We start from the raw sequence: 22,062 nt of genomic DNA, 5'->3' as shown, positions 1-22,062 counted from the left end.
AAAGCCAGTGATGACTCGAAGGCTCTCCCGATGTAGCACCTCCAGCTGCTGCAACTGAGCCTTAGTGAAGTCGAAGCATACTGCCCCATACGTCACTTTGCTCGTGAGGACAGCCTGGATCAACAGTTTGAGTGTCTCCGTTGTAGCCCCTTCTAACCGGTTGCTTATGCGTTTGATTATGAGAAGCTGTTGGTGCCATGTTTTCTTGATTTGTTCAAGCCACACACTGCAGCCGCCATCCTGAGGGACAGGGATGCCAAGAACTTTAACCCACTTTTCGGGGGACGGCTTAAGGAGCGATCGTACAAACTGAAAAGTGTAGGCGTCCTTCTGTTGCTGTGTGCCACGAAACACCACGTACGTGCTTTTGTCAGGTGAAGACTGCATCCCAGTGTGTTGGAGGGCGTCGGCGAGAGTGTCGAGTGCAGTTTGAATATGTACCTGCACTTGCTGTTGGGTTAGGTCTGTCTTACGGGGGTCAATCCAAATTGTAATGTCGTCGGCATATGTAGTACTTTGAATGTTGGGAATTTGTCGGAGTTGCCTGGCAATTTTTGACATGACGAGATTGAATAGAGTCGGAGATAAAATAGCGTCCTGCGGTACACCTCGGTGGTTGTGGAAGATGTGAGGATGCTCTTTACCCGTATGTATTTCAAACGTTCGGTTGCAGAGAAAGTTCTTGACAATAGTATAAATAAATAAATAAATAAATAAATGAAAATAAATAAATAAAGAAAGAAAGAAATAAAATTAAACAAATACGCAAAAAAATAAAAATAATAAATTAAGCCGCCTGATTTTTCCTCAGTTCTTCACAAATGACCACTTTGCCACGGTGCCTTGTTACAGGCGTGCAGGTATTTGGGAGTTTGGGAGAATCACTTGCTTACTCTAATGTGCTATAAAGAAAAAACAAATGTACACAACTCCTTCCTCGATTTTAGCTCACAAATTTTGCATGTTTCGACCACCACTCATCTTTTTAATAGTAATATGCTGTCCAATCAGGATATAAAGTTATCGTTTGTACCGCTCTTCACCCCTCTAAGAATGCTATGGAAATGGTAGCCTTTATGCTTAAGCTGTCTTCCTTGTTAGAAGAAGTACTCGTAGGCATTGTCATGGCTATTGTTCACTACCTCGCTTATAATAGCTTCCCGGGCTCATGTATGTTCCAGATGGCTGACGTTTGTTTAGAAATTGAGTAGTACACAATACGCTGGATTTGCACGCAGCCTGTGTCCACCATATTGTGCGCTAAACAATGCCTAAAAAATACCTATAAGCGAGATTAGGTTACCAAATGTAAAAAGTTTTAATATATCGGAATCTTTCGAAGACAGTGTGGACGTGACATGAAGTGCGCCATTCTATTGGCTCTCCTGGCCATTTCTTTTGGGCAGAACATCCGCCAGCCAACGTTGGAACAGCTGTATAATGTGAGTTCTCTGCGTTGCCAACAGCTGAACCAACGTAGCAAAAAATCCTTCTAATGGATGAGCAATATAGGCCGGCATTCGATAGTGCATAGTTATTGTTAGGGAGGGAGTCGAAGCGAACAATACATTAAAAACCACAACGCCCACAATCGAAATTTCTGGTTACAAACATGAAATGTCGTCGTTGTTTACGGATCGTACAAAGCTATGCTCACATACTGAATATTTTCAAATCGCTGATGTTATTGACATATGTAATATCGTGAAGGCTACACGTCAAGATAGCGTAACAATGAAATGCAACGAAATTCGCCTCCTTCGCGCTATTAGCATGGTACTGCAGAAATTACCTGTCTGTAGGTACAAGATTTCTTGCCGAGTTGGTATCACGTCATAGCAATTTTTACTGCCTAACGGGTGCAATTTCGAAAATCCCGCGCAAAACTCCCCTAGCTTGTTAATACACAATCCTGGAATCCAGTTGTATATATTTTGTGGGGGCAAGATTTGTAAGCGAAATATAATCAGATATATAACAAAATTCTTTTTATCCGAGCGCCACCTACGTGGGCGAACCATACAAAATATTGAATTTTCAAGTTCTGATTGCCTTTTTTTTTATTTATATACCCCCTCTCCATCTTTTCCCTCCTACCCGTCACATACTTCCCATCGTCTCTCGTAATTCATATGATCAATTCAGTCTATGTTTACTCAATGAGTTCAATTTTCGTGCACTCGAAGGGCTTGCGCAAACTGTGTTTGGCGGTGCGTGGCGTTTTCTACAGCCAAACACCTCCCGTATGAGCCCGTGCTATTGTAAAACTGTCATTGAACTAAATCTGTGATACCAATTCAACACTTTTGATTGGTATGTACTCAATATAAGACGCCAAGGTTGCACAATTTGTTTAGAGCAACTTCAGAAAAAAAGAGCTGATGATTCCCATATGGCCTAATCTGAAATTTATACGCAGCTGGACAGCAGTCTTCTAGGTCACGGCGCATGCATACTGGGTCCTTGGAAGGGATACCGCTATCAGGGAACGCACGGCGGCGCACTCTACTCTGTCGTTATTTCGCAATTGTCGCGTCCGGTGAGCATGCTAGTGCCATTCGTGTTTGAATGTCCCGCGCAAACGTCACGTGGTTCGGATGAGCCACGAACGAAGGAGGAGCACTGGCTAAAGTGAGTGGAGAAGGGTGCTCGTCGGCGGGGACGAATGGTGAAACTGTTAGGGGAGGCAGTGATAGTGATGACGTCATAGAAACGGGTGACGCCCCCCCCCCCCCCCCTCACACTTTCACCAGACGTTCCATCTCAGTTTTCTTTTGGCGATCGTTGCCTCGTTAGCTCGCTGAGTTACGCTAATATCCACTCCGTGGCAGCCAAAGCACCGGGAGCCGAAGTGCTGCACATTAAAAATAAGTTACTTTAATAAATGATTCTAGGGTTTAGCGCGTCGATGCTACAACATGGATAGGATGCGTACCATTCTGTAGTGCTCGAGGCTCAGTTGGACCCCATGTGGATATTTTACGTGTGCTGAAATCTCGAGACAAAAGCCTGTGCGCCTTTCACCGGCATCCGAAAAGCAGCCACCGCAGCCGGTGCTGAACCAGCGGCATTCAGCTGCGCAACACAACGCCTTAGTCACTAGCCATCGTGACGACTAAGTTCAGAAAAAACGTCAGTTCCAGCCACGCCGCTTCGCATAATAGCACGACGTCGGCAGGAGCTTACGTATTGGCACCAGGCGAGAATTAGAAAAGGTGTACAGTTAAACACTCAACTACATACTTATGAAAAGTAAACATTAACTGAGCATGTGGAATATCTCTTGGTGTATTGGCCACCAGGACTTCAATGGCTGCTAACGCTAGTACTGCCGTATAGACCGTTGTCGCTGCGCGTAAAAGAGGTGTGGCGTTTTAAGCGGTTGCCACTGAGATGCACTGGGCCAAACGCAAATTTTCGCTTGAATGTTAGACGGTTACAAACAATACCGAGACCTATATTGTAAATAGGAATAAAATATACTACGTAGCAGGGTTTTAAATACTTATTGTTCTGAAGACGCAATCAAGGATGTTGCGAAATAGGTCAGCGCCAATACGATTTTTTATTTGTCAATCCTGTGATGATTTTAATTTTTGAAAATTTTCGCATTTAGTACCGGGACATACAGGTTAACCTGCCCTGCTCGAGTGCCAATATAATGTTGTATGTAATTTTTCAGTTCAATAACCATTCAGGCGGCGCTGCCGAAAAGGCAGATTTAGGCGATTTATGCGTGGATTCCGTGAATAAGTACCTCCTTCACGCGTACCAGACAAAGCACGATAGCATGAATGCTCAGAACAAAGACGTCACTGAGCCACTCAATACACTATTCAGATACATGTTATTTCTCTACGCTTCCGGAAGACCTCGCGATTTGGACATGGCATTAAATCACGTATTATTTCGATACTAGTATTTCCCTCATCATGGTGCTGCCAGCTCTCATTTTACCTTCAAGAATACCACAAGCCACGCTATGGTGGTTACTTTTCTACGAGACTTGGTCACAGATTTTTAAGTGTTTAAACTTTTTTTTGGACTGAAGACCTTTTCTGCACATGACTACAATATCTTCATTCCCACTTTATTGCTATGTAACATTGCTATGTAACACATTTTTATGTAACAATGACTCCAACTCGTGATAAAGAGTCCTGGGGATATTAAAAGGGTTCAAAACAATAAGGGCAAAAGCGCCAACTGGGACTGCCTGATTAAAAGACTAGATGAAATGTTCGTTTCGTATTTTGGTAGCTTCTCGTGTGGTTCCTTCAAAACCCCGCGCCTTTAGAAATAGCCCCCGTGTAATTCTCTAAGCTATTTTTTTCATGGGGAATAGTGGCGCATTGTGCAAACCTACGCCAGATATAAAAAACAAATGCGCGTTCGCGTATCAGTTCAAGTGCCCAGTTCTAAAATTTTGTTGGATTGGCAGCACAACACTATTAACCTAGAGTAATGATTTTCACGGGCCTAAAACTATGTAATCAGTCTACTCCAGTGGCCACAGATAATTTTACTGCCAATTTAAATGTCGATACTTTTTCGCGTTCCAGGTAAAATATTTATTGTTAACAAAGGGCCACTTTCCGTCTACGACATCATGTAAATAATAACAAAATGTATGTTTTAATTATTCGGAACACACACAAACGTGAATATTCAAGAACAAAACACTAGTAATTTCAGACATTTTTGTTAGCAACACGCTGAAGGATGGATAAAGTAAACGGCTTCTCCTGAGCGCGTGCCTGCTAGTGATCCCTTTTATACTACCTTTTTCATTGGACAAGAGAGCGATGCCAGGCCGATTGATAAAGATCCATGATTAAAACAGCCCAATGAATAAGTTCTTTCTTCCCTACGTTGATTCTACCTTGATTCTTCACTCGCGGAATGTCAAGGGAACCAGTATGTGGAGAACACTGGCGTCTCCATTGGATCTTGTCTAGCCCAGCTGCTCAACAATCTTCTACTGGCGCAGTTCGACAGGAAATTAAATTATGAGTTAAGTGCCACGAGAGTAACCAAGCGTTTTAGATACGTGAACGATGTTGTGGTCCTTTGCGAATGCCCGGAGGGTGCGACGTCTGCGAAAGATGTTGACCACATTTGCGGTGTTATCGAGTCGACCTTCTGTGTCTTGGTTTTGGCAAGGGAACTACCATCAACTCTGAGCTTCGGTTTCTGGAATTCTGTACCTCGACACGCATCACGTTTGTTGTCAGAGTTCCACCCGTTCCGAGAATAGTCTAATGCTATTCCCAGCGGCTTACTCAAATATGGTTAAGCGTGGCATCGCCCAAGGCGTCTTGCGGAATGCTCTACACAGACGTTACCACCACCATGTCTCAGCGAGCTTCATAACCAAGACTGGAGGCTCAAAGAGGCGGGCTTCCCGAAATGGCTGGTCAAGAGCCTCGCAGGAGACGTTCTGAAAGAAACCCGTGTAGGTGGGCCGGAGAAGACCCGCACCCAGAACACAGAGTGGCCGTCATGCAATACTAGCACAGAGTATCTAAACATTTAAAACCTTGAAGCACGGCTGGCGTCAGAGTGTCGTTTTCTCCCCAAAAAGAATTTCAAGCTACGCAGAAAGCTCGGTAGTAACGACCGTAGCTTGGGACGTTTCGGCGTCAAGCATGAATGCCCCTACACGGATGGCAGGCTTTGTGTCGTGTACAACGTCGCACTGTCCTGCGGGAAGTCGTACGTCAGGCAGAGTTGGGGCGCTCTATCAACCACCGCCTACGCGACCATGCTAACCTGCGCAAGACGATCCATGGAAGCAATCTTGCTACTTAGTGCGGAAAGCATGGGTGTTCGCATAATCTCGATTGTAACCAGGTACCGGGAGCAACGCACGTATGAATTTTTGTAGGCGTTCACAATCTTTAAAATGGAACACTATTGTGTAGGCATGCCATCAATAGCACTGCATACTAAAGAGGTAAGGGTTTTTGGCAGCATGAATGTGGCGCGTCACACAAGTGTTCAATAATCTCCTGGTAACCTTTGTTTCCGTTTCTTATTTTGCTTGCACTCTTTCTTCTTCGTGCGTATTTCACTGTTCCTTTCAATAAAATTTAGTAATCAGTCAGCGCGAGTCCTATTCAGCTTTTCTCGTCCTAACGCCTGCGTGTTTAATCATGGGTCTTTTTAACCTCGAGCTAGCATAACACCGGTTACCTTATCGTTGGAGTCACGGCCCTGCGGTTTTACTGCTTCTTACCCCCCTTCCCCTTTTCTTGTCATCAATAATATTCCGGGTTGCGTATATTAGGAAGGGAGGGTTCTTTGCCCGTTAGTTGTTTTTAATTGAGTAAATAGTTTTATGTTGATTTTAAAATGTTTTCTGGGTTTCGCCACGAAAATAACCTTTAAAAAATAGAGCTTCTAGACGTATTTTCTTATTCTAATTTCTGAGCGCTGTTTCTCGGCCGGTGATCTTGAGCCAAAATTTAGGCGTACAAAAGAGCAAACGGCTGCTTGTGTCCACATTGTCACGCTGATTATAATTTTCGCTTATCAAATAATGACGCAAACCCGATGTCTGAACTCCGTTTATATAGTTCCGCATGTCTGTCCTTCCACATGTCTGTCCTTTGTTACAGTTTTTGGATACCCGTGAGCCAATATGGACTCTCCTGCAAACTTACCGTCCCGTCATTCATGAGAAAGAAGTGAAATGCATCGTATTTGTTAAAAAACTCCTATCATGGCAGCGCTACAACTTTGATCGCTACTACCGACATAGCAACAATATGTAAGTACAAGTTTACTGGGAAAAGGTAGGTTGATATAACTGTTACCTTATTTGCAAGTACATGTCGATCCACAAAAGGTTTATAAATATGTGATTTAACACTGCTCCCCAAGTTTTTTTAACCGGTGTTTTCAAAGAGACATGACGTGTGATATTTCAGACACTCACAAACGTGGGGAATATTTTCGCAAAATAGAAACGCATGACGTGTTGTTTCCTTCAATTTGGTTGGTCATTTAGAACTGATACCGCAGGAAACCTGAATATTATACCGTCAGAGGCCATTACAGAAACAAATGTACCGAACCATACGCATACTGGGCGCAGTAGTATCAGTGAAATACTAAAATAACGCGCTACATTACTTAACTATGCCAGGCTAAATTATGGGAACGCCGGCCTAAAAACGGCCGACGAATGGTTCACAACAATGCCGCAGGCTCAAAGGATAAAAGACAGGTGAATGAATGCTGAGATCGGTGCCACATTTTTGGGAAGCTCTCATAAATAGGGCGACTAAAATTATTAAAAATAAAATTGAGTAATTACCGGGTTGTGCGGAACTGTACCCAAGGTCTCCTTAAATAAAACACAAAAAACGGGACTCCTGGACCACCCCAGGTCGAGAGAGAGAGAAAAAAAATTTGCGCAAATTCACCCTGCGAAGGCGGTTGGAAAGCAAAGCTATAACGGCACCCACAACATTAACCAATGCGACGTCTCTTAAATTCACTCACCTCGATCTAGAAATAGTTGAAACAGAGACAAGAGAAATGCACTTAACCGCACCCTTTACTCCTTTAAAGAGATACTCTTTGCTCAGGTTAAATCTATGCATACTACAGGAACGGTGGTTGATTGAGTTGTATTGGTGAAGCACATGAGTGGAAACACTTTTTTATAAAAAACAGGAAGCTCAAACCCGGTCTTACACGATCTCACTTCTCCATCTGGGCCGCCGCCGACGCAGGTGACGAGCTCCGCGGCACAGATGGAGGAGGAGACGAGAAGGAGGGAGAATACTTTTATTCAGATTTTTAAATGGCCAGTGGGCGGCCCAAGGGAGCGGTTCCATCTTCACTGGAGCCCATTTGCACACCGCACCGTCTGTGCTTCGTCCACCAGCTGAAGCTGGGTAGGCAGAGAGGGTCTGGACAGCAGCATCTCCCATTGCCCTTGTTGGGTAGTTGACGGGAAGAGAGGGGGGTGTCCAGGGCTAAAGTCACACATCCCAATTATGTGACGGAGTGTTTCTACTTCTGAGCAAAATTTACATTCAGCGTCGTAGCGATTCAGGCGCATCAAGTAGAGACGCGTCGGGTGTGGGAAGGAGCCACAATATATAAGCACTTGGGTAATTTGTTGTTCACTGGAAAGGTCAGGGTAAGGCAGAGGTAGGGTCTGCCTCTGAAGGCAATAATTCTGGGCTATCTCCCTGAACGTGACAAGCGGTTGACTGTCTTTGTGCACATCCATAGCCTGGTAAAAGCGCTGGCTTGTTGATGGGCGTATTAATTGCCCTCCACGGATGCGTGGGCAGGCGTCCAGGTGACCTGAATGAAACCGGTTGGGAAGTGGTTTGTTAGCGAACGCAGTGCAGTTCGGGACACCCACCCCGAATAATAATTCCGGTGGGCTTGTTGGGAATCGGTGACTACCTTCCGAACGCCTCGTTCAGTGAGAGCCAAGGCGATGCCTGTCTCTGCTGCCATCATGTCTTGGGCCTTCAGTGAGGCACAAGCAAGGTTGGTTCTCGAGGTAGCCACGATTATGGTGTATCACTGCCCTCCATGTTGGGATAAGTCTGTGTAGATAACGGCATGATTCCCGCCGAGGGTGGTATTGACCGCATGAGCCTGTGCTGGTCGGCGACACTCGTCATGTGAAGAATTCATAAGCAAAGGGAGCCTTTCTAGTTCTTGTCGCCAGGGGCCTGGAAGTGCTACACAAGGAGTGACATTCTCTGCTCCCTAGCGAATCTGGTGAAGGATGTGGCGACCCACTGCAGTTTTGCTCAATTGGAGTCCTATCCTGAGCGGTCTCTCCGTGGACGCACACACGCATGGCAAGACCAATGGCCTGTTCAACTGCATTTGTAATCATTATATCAAAGATCTTTATGTCCTCCTTGCGAGAAGAAGGCGGGGGGTGAAGTAAGTGATTCTTGAGAGGACAAAAGCTTGAAATGTTTGAAAGGTATCGGCTTCCTCGAGGCCTCACTTCTTGCTGGCAACTCGCCTGCAATGTGTATGGTTTTATTGATGCTGTGTTTGAGGCGCTGCAAGGATACGTCAGTCTTGGTATTGGCATGGAGATGTAGGACCAGAATCTTTATGCTGGGCTTGGAATGATGGCCCGGCCATCGAGGTGTATTTCATTGTCTTCCTTGATATGTCGTTTGGCATGAGGGCGGACAAGGATCTCTGATATTTTAGGTGAACACTGGAGGTCACAGGCTTTAGCACATTGACGTTCCAGAAGTGAGATGTCAAGCGTTAGTGCGAGCTTCCTTTTATTTCCGATAATTCTAGCGCATGCGCAATGCGCGCACATGGTCGCTACACGTGCTGCGGCCGGAGGCACAGCGGTGCAAGAGGTCGCGTGACGCTATCACGTGGCATTCAGCGAAAATACAAGGGGTAAAGCCGCAGATGTGCTTGGTAAGTGCACCACCTGCCCTCCCTGTCTCCGCGTGGGCCCGTACCTCAATCGGTAAGATAACGGGCTCTCGCTTCGTTACTCTATTAGTGCCGGGTTTTGTTCCTGGCGGTGGCAGCAACTTCTTTTGTTTGTTCCCGCGAGCTTTCTGTTGACACCAATGGTCGCGAACGAACACCTAGGGGGTAGGGGTAAAATGCTTTGCTTTTAAACGTTATTATTAGCGCCTCTTTGGGTCAGGGGTATGGAAGGCGAGGAGTCCCATCTGTCCCTCTTCAGCCATCGACAAGGAGCTCTTGCTCCTTGATGGCGGCGCCGGCCATCCAGAAAGCAATAATGTAAGACTCGTCGTCTGAGATGAGCAGACGGTGTCCCACTGCTCTGGTGTAGTTATCAATATTCTCATAATCTCACTGATGATGATAGCAGAGCTGGCCCAGTACAAGTTTCAGGTCAGCCCTACCTTTCATTTTGACATGTGTCGCTGTGTAGGTCTGGATAGAAGTTACTGTGCAGCACCGGGTTGGGGTACAATCCTGTCTGTAGTGGAGTAACAAAGGAAGCTGGGCGATTTGATTAGAGCGCATGGTGAAACGGAGATCCAACACAAACAATGACCACTAGAGGAGCCAGCCCAACAGGGCGGAGTGCTACTATTAAGAAGAGTTGTATTGAAAAACGTGAAATTATGTACACGAAGAAAAGAGATAAGACACAAAATAAGATGCGGCGTGACTTGGGCAAACACTAGTGCAACCATCTTTTAAGTGACATCACAACTTCAATGTTAGACACAGATACGGAAGACGAACCGATACACTTTTCAACCATTTTCGCAATGCAGCGGCCTCCACCTTTCATGTGCCTTTTGGTCTGGGTGTTGAAATAACACTGAAGTTTTATCAGGCAGAGTACGGTATTCCCATGACAAGCAATGCGCGAATATATGTGAAAGCTGATCGGTGTGCAGGGCCCATTCAGGTTCCTGCAGAGGTTTATTGAAACAGCCTCCTGTTTGACCGAAATACACACGCTTGTATTTCAAAGATATCTAATAGACCACCACCCCGCGGCAGGTGACATACTTGTGAATGTGTATTATTTGACAACGGCCAAACCCTCAGCATAACGTAACCTTTCTTTCGACGGCCGAGCAAGCACGGGAAATATTACCCGGGGCATTAAACAAGCATCAGCATCATGACGCGCCGCCCCTTTTTTTCAGATAGTGGTAAATTCTATCCATGTAGGGTGCCACTCGAATCTGTCCTTTTCTTATTTCAGCCTTGTCTCGCTAAGGCTCGGAACAGTACCTATATTTCACCCATTTCAGAAGGTTATAACATATGCTCGACAACAGATTATCAGGAAACCCAGCGGCGTTCACCCTTGTGACCGGTTGTCCGAGGCTGGGGTTGAGAAAATGGGGACACAGTTCAAAAATGGCAGACATAATTCACAGTTCGCGATGCTGTTGTTGACGGTTTTCGATGCGTCGTTGCGTACTTTTGGAGCCGCTTAGTCCACTTAGGCGAGAACCACCAACAGACTTGGAGAACAGAAAAACGTAACCTCACGTCAAAAAACAGCAAGACGTCGTCCGTAACGTGTTCGAAGGTAAGCCAGTTTAAATCAGCAGTCCTTAAACAGCTTTCAGGATATCAAAGCCCATGCTGCTGCAATTCTTTATACCAGTTTAAAGAACCAATCCTTAAAAATCTTTGAGTATATCAAAGCATATGCTGTTGTAATCCTTCCTCTCTGACAGAATTAAATAATCATGAATGTACCGGAATACAACTGTATGAATCCCATGAAGATGCTTCTCTAATAAGCTATTTACTCTGATTAAGAAGATTTCACAAAGTGTTGTGTCTACCCTCAATCCTATGCAAACCTTCGACTTTTGCACGTGAAGTTCAATATGCCACCTTGCAAAGGTTCACCCGAGGAAGGAGGACAAAACTTCCAAAACACGTTCCGGCCATATGCTATATTTCACGAGTTTATTGCTTTATTTTCTTCTCAACGTGGCGTGTAGGTGGGAAGTTTTTGGGACTTCTGTCCTACCTCGGATCAACGTCTATCGGGTGGCAGAATGTACTTTATTGGCAGAACTGGAGATCTGCATGCGGTCGACGGTAGGCCCCCCACTTTTTGTAATCTTCTATTGGAGAGTGGACCGCTTCATTGAGAGGTATCTTCATAGGATTCATAAACGCGTCTTCTGATATGTTGATGATTATTTAGGCCTGCCGTACATACAACATCACCACAGAGTGTGCGTTGACATCCTGAAAGTTTCTAACCGGTGCGGTGGTGTTCTCAACTTCAACTTCGAGCTTCCTAAAGACAACATTCTGCACTTTCTTGACCTGACGTTACGTTTTTATGATCTTCATGTTTCATGATGGTTGAGGCCTCGGTCGACAAGGCCGCTCCTAATGAACGCAACGGAGAACTCCAAAACAGTGAAGAACGCTATCGCACATTCTTGCATCATGTCGGCCATTTACAAATCCTGTCCCCATTTTCTGAGCCCCAGATTTCGACAACATGTACAAAGGTTGAAAGCCGCTGGGCTTTTAGTGGGAAGCAGTATTTGTCTCACCCTGTGTGTACGAGATTTCAGCGCCCGTTGAAGATTCTCAGGTGGTCAAAATTAACCTCGAGCCCTCCACTACGGCGCGCCTCATCGCCTGCATTGCGTCGGTGTGTTAAAACTCTACAATCAACATATGTCTCCGCCTCCTTCCCCCGGTGAAGCTGAATTACTCAACGTCGCTCCAGGGCTCCTCCTCGCCACCGCCAACACCCTTTTCACAACTTTTATTCCCCTCGCCACCACCGATGCCTATTTTGCAAGTTGAGAAAACACCTGACAAAAGCGGTAGACGATGGTCAGGTGATTGTGGAGATTGAACAGAAGCGCATAGCGTATACTCGACCGAAAGCCTCCGCTGCCGACGATGAAATCCCCGCTGTTTCCATCTCAAATGCCACATCGCCGAGTAGCTCGAATCCCGCCCGGGTGAAGATGAACATGGCAGGTTGGAACGCCAGCGTAAGCCGATAATTTTTCTCCAAATTGAGAGGCTTTCCGAGAAACATTTTCATGGTTTTATTCCATCACCGGCTGTCTCTCTATGAGTGGTCAGGAAGGAGGCGGACGGAGGGCCGCGTGCGCGCACAGCTGGGATGCATGCCTCCACCGACAACATGCGCGCTGTGCTGGTGGGAGATTTAATGGAGGAATTATCATGGCTCAAAGCGCCCGGTCTGATTCGTCCGAAATCAAATGGTGTAGGTCGGGTTTGTCGTGCAGGCAGATAGTATTACGCCTACAACGGTGGAGGGAATCGGAGAGCGACATGTTTGTCCGCTAGAATAAAACTAGACACCTTCCAGATTTTAACTCGCTATGAAACGGACGCATGTCCTTCGCTTGTAGGACGAAGACTGGGAATTAGAGAAGGGTCTACGGAAGCGAAAACGCGAATGGGTACGAGAACTACGCAGAGCCACTGCCGCCGCCGTTGCCGCCTCGGGTTCCAACTCGACGAGTAACTGCGGATCCCTCCTCGATGGAGAGAAACTTGCCCGCTGGAAACAACGACGTGATCTAATATTACTTGATTAGCGTAAAGAGCTTTCAGAGCAGCATTCTCGATGGTGTATTTCACTTCTAAGCATGCGAACATAACCGGTTGCCGGTTTATACGAGCACGGGTTTGGAGCAGTGGGAGAATGGTGGCGTGCACGCGAAGGAACAGGTTTCATGCCCTTTATGATGACAAGCCTGTTGTCGTGGCGGGAAATATAAACGCGGACGTCTAATGGCCCAATGTGTCCGGTTCGATGTACCCAGTGGTCAGGGGCATTGGGTTGGTGTGTCACACAAGTGACGCGGGAGGGAAAGAGAATAGCTCCATGTTTGTCCCCTTGAGCGAGAACAAAGTTCGGGTCATTCCAAGTTTATTTCAGTCAATTGGCTTGAAAGTATGCTCAAGCGCAAATCACAAACCATCTTGTTTTGCTACGTGCACACTGTGGACTGCGTCCACCGTCACACGTTATCCTTCTTCACAAGGTTGAAGGAACTAATATTTTCACATTTTGTCCAGTCTATGTCAGAAGCTTGTGAAATGGGCGAAGTCTGGGTGCAGTTCTAGCATAATCTAGAGAAGGTGGAAATTATGCAAGTAAAGAGCGTGGTGGTGTCCTACATGCATTCAATTTACACTGCCTGTAAAAGGCGGCAGACCGTTCTTGTGCTAATTTGGTGTTTAGTGCCCCTGGTAATAGTTCTCGTGTTTGCTCGGCTGTCGAAGAAAAGGTTGCGTCATGCTCAGGGTTCGGCAGTCAACTTATTAAACACACTGGTAGGATTGTGGCCTGCCACGTGGCGGTGTTCCACAAGATACCATTGGAATGCAAACGAGTGTATTTCTGTCAAACAGACGGCTACTTGATTATACGTCTGCACGAGCATAAAATGGCCCTGAACAGCGATAAGCTTTCACACCTGTCCTTGCATCCCTTGTCATTTGGTTGCCATCCTCCGTTTATTCAACCATCAATGTATGTACACGTTGAGACCACAAGGCACGCGAAATTGAGGAGGCCACTCACATTGCAAAAATGTGTGAGAAGTGTGTAAGTTAGCCATCCGTATCTGTGTCAGACCTAAATTTGAACATTTGTATGCTACGTAAAAGGTGGTTTCGTTTGTCTCGGACGTAAGTCATGCAAGATCTTATTTTGTGTATCTTTTTTTCTTCACGTATAATTTTTTTTTTCAATAAACACCTTGGTTGATAGCAGGCTCCTTACTCTCGTATTTGTTCCTCCCGGTGGTTGTTGTTCCTTTTCGCGCTCCGTTTCACCATGCGTTCGGTAGTAGACTCCTGCATCTGTTTTTTGTTGAATGTTTTGTGCACCCCCGGGGTATTTTAGCCGTCCTGATCGGTAATGATCTATCAACTGTTTGTAAGTGGTGACGCATTCACTGTTGGTTTTTCTGGGCGAGGACTGCTCCGTGGTGCTTGTAACGCAACCCTAGCCTGTTAGTCCTCGAGCTAGCTTGTGAGCGTCCTGATTGCGGGGTGGGGCTATGTGAGCTGGTGCCCTTATTATTAGCACTCTTATCGCATTGCTCCGCTTTTTCTATTCATAATTTTCAGCTCTTTGAACGATATCGATCCCCTGGCGTCATTTCACACGGACTTTTTGGAATTTTTGGTTATACATCTTGTTACATTGATGCTGATGACATAGCAATGACAGCTTTTTCCTTACTATCAGGCGTGCTTGCCTGAACGGAGACTGATGTTATCAGGTGGCCATGCTGGTCAACCACCGCCATTGTTATGGCAGTGCGGTCCCAGCAGTGAGTAGCCTCGACGTATAAGGCGTTCTAGGTGTCTTCGAAGCGCTTGTAGATAGCATTGGGTTTTCCTTGTCTGCACTCCTGATTATTCAACGGCTACATGTTCTTGGCTAATGGAGGAATGTGCACATGTTCTCGGGCTCGTATGGAATGTTATATTTTTTTTACGTTGCGAATCATAACCATTTTTTAGTGATCTCGGCATGCATCTCCAAGTGTGAAGTTCCGTACCTCACTAGAATTCGGAAATTTGCAAAGCTTTGATTATTGTCACGCGAATCGTGCACCCCTAACGTCTCTAATTTGTTTTTCGGCGTTCTTATGACTATACTATGGCCTGTTTCCAATCTTTTGCCATCATATTGGTAATTGTTGTTTGTTTTGTCTGTTTTGAGAGTGTGAACTGGTGCTACGTATACCACTCTACTGAGGACAAAAGACTGAATCGTTGTGATTAAATTGGTTTCTTTGAGTACTTGGCGTATATTAGCGAGTCTGGATATCAATGTGGTCGTTTTAAGTACTCTTTTCTGCAGCATTTAGATGGCTTTACTTTTATAGCCATTGGTTTGCATACGTAGTGTTCTTGTGAAGATCAAATCTGGCGTCGTGTCTATGGTGGCGTTCTTGCCTAGTTCGTTGCCGTACGTTGAATCGGTGCTTAAAGAAATCCCAGCTATTTGGGCGCCTTGCATTGGTTTGTTCTTTTGGTCGCATCTCGTTTGTAGTCCCAGGTTGAGTGGCTTGGGTTAACGACCCATTTTATGGCAGGGCATGCCCCTTGTTTATTTCTATTTCCTCGCGGAGTAGCTTCGAAAACTCATGGCTGCTACGGGGGCTGCTGAACACGCAGAGTACAAAAGCATCTCCTTCCCCTCTTTCTAGGTTGAAGTAGTTTCGGTGAGGACATGCCATATTACATCTATGCCTGTGTATTGTTTTATTGCCGGTATGTTGCACTTGATTAATTCTGACTGATTGCACGTGTACCAAATGAATTAAAAGTGACCTTCAATGTAGAAACGTGTGTCACAGACAATACTATCTGCCATAGAAATTTCATGCCAGAATGCAGAATTTTGAATTTCGCTGTCAACATGTTATGACGAGTGCTCATATATAGGTTTTCTAGAAATGCTCCCCTGGTACATTTGTCCAAGCATTAGGCTTCCGTTCTTTCGCAACTAAACAACGGGCGTATATTCGTTCTTGCTATTTTGTGAGATTTATTTACAGATTGTTTATTGGGGTTTTATTGTGGCTCATTCCTGGTTTTATACGTGTATGCGCTGTTTTTTTTTTCAAATGCCTGATAATATATTTAGGCACTGTAGGTTGCTACACAAACGCAACGAATTTTAACAAGAAAGAGGTGGCTTTGCAGTAATAGGAAAATGAGTAAAATAAATATAGCAAGAAGGTTTGTTTGAAATTATTTATTACTGCTTTCCAAATATATTATTTAGATAAAAGAAATTTCACGGAAGGATAAGTTGCGCATACATTTCTTCAGACGAAAAAGGCGAGAATACCGGAGTAGAATGCGGACGGAACCGACGCGAGTCATCAACTAGATACAAAAAAACATAACTAAACCCGTAAAAATGAAGGCCAAAATCAAGTTTCTCCGCACGTCGCATTAGTATACACAATACTTCTGTAAATCAAGACCATTTCTTAAAGTGCCAGTGAAATGGTGCTTGCCTAATTCTCATCCTGAGTGTTTATTTCGTATGGTTTGAACATCGTTCTCTTTCTATCGGCCCCTTCAAGCCGCACAAGGCGATTGTGCCTTAAAATCCTGGTGTACTCGTGTAGCGGTGGCAGTGACTAAGCAATGTTTTGAGACTGCAACTGCTTTTACTGCTGCTTTGTGCTCTCACCTTCGGACATTTGCGCACAATCCTGTTTGGCTGACAGTGCATTCGCCCCATTTATATCATAAATTTTGAATATGTAGTATCTGGTAAAAGACGGCAACCTTGCATTTGATGAACCGAGTCGCGTGCTTCTGGCAACCTGCTGTGTTCTGGTTTTGGTTCACGAAGTTACACACTCGTAAAAATCGTCCTGGTGTAGAAAAAATGGCGGTGGTACCATATTTTATGGCGGTTTTTGTAAGGCTCTGGGGCAGTCGGTGCACGTATGGAACTGCCACTGTGCGGATTGTGCGTGTCTCTGCTGTCGCGCTGGCCACAACGCTCGAAAACTGCGCCTTTTTTATTATGTATCCTGGAAAAGAGAACAGAATGTCTGAGAGAAATTCAGTAGCAACAAGGCGGTGCCCTTTTTCTGTACACTGTAGTAAACGTGCTGTGCCCATAATTTTTTATAGGCATTTCGCAAGCATTTGTCAGTAATCCTCTTTTCACAACTTTTCAATACGTGGAATCATCGTAATAAAGGATTTTTAGAGCTAGGGTGGCACATACAGCCCACGTTTTCTTACTGAAAGCACACTTTGACCAAATAAATTGTATTCACCCTATCTATGGCCACAAAAAATGTAAACCGGAAACCCCATGTTAAAGCTCTTATAGCTACACATCACTGGTCGTGCAGTTAACCTGCAGAATTTATAAAATTCTGCAGGTTAACTTATAATTTATATTTATAACTTATAAGTTTATAATTTATATAACTTATAACTTATATATATATATATATATATATATATATATATATATATATATATATATATATATATTTATATATAAAACTTATTTATATTATAACTTATATATTTTATAATATTTATAACCTATAATTTAGAATTTATAAAATTACCAGTCGAAAATTTACCAATACAAACCCTTAGCGTAAAAATTGGCGTCGAGGTACGTAGCAACGTGCTTGTTATTATTTCACATTCTCCCCGCTTGTCAGCATATTACTCCGAGCTTTACAAGAACTGGCTACACCTTGCTTTTGTGGGTGTAGCACTTACATAAAACCGACTCATCGACATAAAATTGTCAATTTTTAGGCGGGTATAGTGTTTAAGAGCATGGGGCCCAAGTCATCAACGCTATCCCTTGGCTAGAATCGTTTACTGATCAAAGGACTGGTACAGGTACTGCAGAATAGTCAAAACAGCGCAGAGAGGATTTAGAGGTAGTTAATTTTCTGAAAAGAAGCTCTAAAATGTCATTTCACTGTCGCGAATGATACCTTGTGCCACGTCATCCACCCGCGTCCGCATCGGAGGCGTTGTTGAAAGACTTGTTTCTCGGAGCGCGCATGCCACGTGGTGCTCGTGCTTAAGATTACACGCACCAAAGTTCTCAATATTGGCGACAGCAGCGGCTGAGATATTATATACAGTGCGTCATGCTGAAGCGAAAAAAATAGGACGCAATTCAAGAATTCATAGACATTATGTAAAGATACGTTCATTGAACTTTTGAAGTTACAGTATTGAAGATATTACATAAATGTGAGCCATTATATATCCCCCTCAAGCAGTGACCTCATGATCTCTAGAAAGAGTCACCAAGAAAAATCCCAAATTCGTTACATTTTTAGAAAGATTATCAGGGGTCCGCTTGGACTATTGTCACGGCTCATTAGTATATTTGTCACAGGATAACTGACAATATTTATGGTAATATTTCTACAGACATGGAGAACGCATTTTTGGATTTCTGGCCGCCGCAAAATGGGGTGAATTTGGTCCAACCCTTACGACGTACAAGAACCCAAGTAAGTGATTCAGTATGCTACTCTGATACTGTGCGTTACCCATGAGCCGAGCAAAGACTGTTTTTCCAAGCAACATGCATGATTTGATTCTTTTTTACATGGGAAAAAAATATAAGGCAGAAAAGTACTGAACAAAAACAAGACCAAAATGTTGTATAGGCATGAGTGACATTCCTTTTGAGCATGCGACGGAAATTTCTGTTGTATACAGAGGATCCTGCAAGGGACATAAGCTACGGCTTTTCCAGAGTTCAGCGTGAGAACCAGGGTCAGCCTGGTGAGAGAGAGGTTTCGCTTGCTCCAAAAGATCGTTCAGAGTTGCGAAACGTGTTGAAGCATTGGGGAGTGCTTCCAGAATTATCCCGCGGGTATAAGTCATGGTTTTACGGGTTTTACGTTAGACAACAATGAAGGTGTGCCTTTGCAGCAGGGTTACTATGTTTAAAAAGGAAGATAGTTAGATGGGTACGTGGACGAAGGCGGGTTTAAGCAGTTCAAACGCAATTAGAGTGTCGTCGCGAAGCAGTGTAGAAGGGTATCACGTCGGGTTAAAAAGGCATAATGCTCATACCAGTGTACACTGTAGTCACGGCGACTGGTTAGAAAAGCTTAGAAGAAAAAATATCGCATAAATATGTGTGTGGCAAACTTGATATCATCAGAAAATGCGGGAAAAATAGCAGAACTGGTTGTATTTAGGGTTATTTTCTCAGAAACAACTTTGCGTTTCTAAGTTGTCACATTTCCCACAAACGCGGAACTGTTCTACCTCGGAACGATAACAATTGGTAGCTGCATATTGGCCAGACTATTATTTTCCAAGCGAGGAATGATATGAAAAGACCACGACACGGTATTGAGGATCCTCACAACCTACGGAATAGCCTGTAGTTGTAAGCAATGTAGTGTACAGGTTGAGTGGCTGTACGCGTTGTGCACTGGCAGAGCAAACTGTAAAACTGGACAGTACCGTCAGTACACTCAAATTTTCGTGACAAGATTTCCGTATTTACTCAATTCTAAGCGACCCCCTTTTTTCATCACAGCGATGCCCAAAGTGAGGGGAGGGGGTGCTTAGATTCTAAAATCTGTATTACCTCATTCTCTTCCGCACTTTCTTTCGACCTCATCACGACGAAACAGGCGCGAAGAATAATGTTTTCATTTGGCGGACATATCATAGAGAAATAGGTACAGACAGTCAGCCCACTGCTTACGTAGGATACTCAGTCACCGTCACTACCATTAGAGACCGCCGTGCCGCTTCGGCCGCCGCCCTCAGTATCTCCCAGGATGACGTCTTCTGCTCTGAGAAGTCGCTTTTAACTGAAAACATCATTAATGACTTCGCCACAACGTCAACTCGGGCCCGTTCCCACGCGTCGGAAGTCTACCTTGCGATGATTGCTTACAAAAAGGGTGGCTGAGATTCTCATGCAAATGCTGTATACAATTTTTGTCCCGAAAGTAGGGCATGGTGCTTAGAACCATGGGGTGCTTAGGATTGCAAGAATACGGTAATATGAAACATTCATTGATGATTTTGGTGTATGCTAGGCCTGGAGGTGTATTTACATCAACAACGGCGCCAGCCACATTGTTACGCAAAATACGATGACTCGCAGATTAGGCATTATTCCAGTAGTTACTGCGTAAGAGGTCGATTTTTAGTTATCTTCCCGCACACCTCTAAAGCGAACAGGTCGGAGAGGACGCAAATCACGATGCGTTGAAGGCGACCGACCAATGTTTCATCCAAAGCGTAATGCATTTACATAAAACAAAGTTTCCAAAAGATTCCTCTCCTCTAAATTGACTTCAAAGAACGTTCTGTTGAAGGACCTCGCAATTAAGCGTTTGGCATTCTATCGCCGGCCGAATGTTGGAACATTTTTGGAGACGAGATGTTCGCCACGCTCTGGAACTAAACACTCTACTAAGGGCGACGGTGTATAGTCACATTTTTGTGGGCGATATTTTTGTGAAAGTGTTCGTGCGCGCTAAAATTCCTTTAATTTATTTTCTTCGCACATAACTAACCACCCAGCCTTCTTTGCACATAAATCCACATTGACATCCCAATTTGATGCAGGAAGGGGAAACGGAAAACGGTACATGCTTCTATTCGCGAGTCAGGCAGAACACTGCGCAGTTTTTTCCCTCCACCAGGATGGTAAGTACCAATCGCCAACATATGAACTGGTATTTTCCTCATAAGAACCTAAGCAACGTAAAACCAGAAGAATCTGCTCATTTATTTCTCGTTAGATCTAAATTATGAACTTCATTTGCGTTGCGTTTTTGGACACGTCTTCGTTAACTCCTCGTTAGGAGGATGTGCAGTCGTTTAAATGTAGGCTTGCGCCAGCAATATCTAAAAATACAAAACTTACTTAACTGGAGCTGTTTGTATACCCTCTGCATATATTTCTGAGTGAGGCTAAGAGTGTCGTTGGTTCCCTTTTACGCCTTTTTACCTAGATAACTAACAGTGTTTCATTTTAAATAGCTAACAAAGCATATCTGCTTTGTACTTTTACGCCTCTCTAAGGAGTCAAAGCCGAGGCATCTACTCGTAGTTGTTGTTTAGCACCGTGTCCGGTGAATTGACGTTTTTTTTTTTTTTTGACTAGGCAATTTTGGAAATCCCAAATTCAATATTTTGTGCCTGAAGTGGTGAATAATTTACTTTTCGTTCAACTATGGTCGTGCGTAGCGGCTGCTTCTTTCGGTAGATATGTCGCACTATCTCTTTATTGTCATTTGAAGACAAATGATATTAAAAGTGAAGTTTAGTGAACTAGATGTTAAGACAGGTATTTTTGGGACAAAACTCCCCTATGAAGGTCTCAGTAGCCTACATATTTACAAAAGCATTTCTTTTTGTTTACAGGGATGCCGCAGTGTGAAATACGTGTTTGGACTAAGGCAGCTTTTGGCACACCCAACAAGTGTATGCAAGTTTACCGATCACTTTGCCCGAAACACCAATATAAGGTTTTCTATAGATGGTGTTTAGGGTAAAATAAAGTACGGACAGCCTGAACAACCTATTTCTCTCGCTATTTATTTTTGCTAGTTCAACAGAGACGTTGAAACTGACACAAGTGTCTTGAGCTCCAGAACTGTACCTCACAAAGAAAACTTTTTGAAGGGTTAATCTACTAGCAAGACAAGGATTTTTGCATATAACTTTCGTTATCTCGTACACAACTGCCAGGCAATACCGCACGCGCCACTGATCCTCAATGGGAAAATCTCATTTATTTCCTGGGAATCCAGAAACATTGGTGTTTTAACTAGCTGAAAACGTAATCAGCATAAAAGAGTGTATCCTGACATAAAAATAATTTTTTTTGTCCAGATGTTCACCTAGTCGAGTGTTGGGATTCTTTCATGCTTGCGGAAGTAGTCCGTAGGCGCCCAAAACTCATTTTATTATCAGAAAAAGAGTCGCTCTCATAGAATTGCACCATTCCGAACCATTTTAAGCGTAGGTATTCTGCAGTTGCAATTAGGCTATGCAACCCATGCCCGTAAG

At 44.3% G+C, this 22,062-nt stretch overlaps 1 protein-coding gene across 1 annotated transcript in view; it reads left to right on the top strand.

The window, feature by feature from the left end:
* Window positions 1-21,570, top strand: part of LOC144151759 (uncharacterized) — a 47,853-nt gene extending 26,283 nt beyond the window's left edge. The window contains exons 5-8 of the mRNA XM_077682893.1: window positions 6,621-6,772; window positions 18,439-18,521; window positions 20,614-20,694; window positions 21,415-21,570. Coding sequence (XP_077539019.1) covers window positions 6,621-6,637 — 17 coding nt within the window. The 3' untranslated portion in view covers window positions 6,638-6,772; window positions 18,439-18,521; window positions 20,614-20,694; window positions 21,415-21,570. The remainder of the gene's footprint in view (window positions 1-6,620; window positions 6,773-18,438; window positions 18,522-20,613; window positions 20,695-21,414) is intronic.
* The last annotated feature ends 492 nt before the right edge of the window (window positions 21,571-22,062 follow it).

This window comes from Haemaphysalis longicornis, unplaced genomic scaffold (assembly GCF_048455015.1).
Source record: "Haemaphysalis longicornis isolate Haplotype H1 unplaced genomic scaffold, Haemaphysalis longicornis Haplotype H1 scaffold_9, whole genome shotgun sequence".
Taxonomy (NCBI): domain Eukaryota; kingdom Metazoa; phylum Arthropoda; class Arachnida; order Ixodida; family Ixodidae; genus Haemaphysalis; species Haemaphysalis longicornis.
The sequence above is the reverse complement of the archived record's forward strand: the minus strand, read 5'-3'. Positions and strand labels throughout refer to the sequence as shown.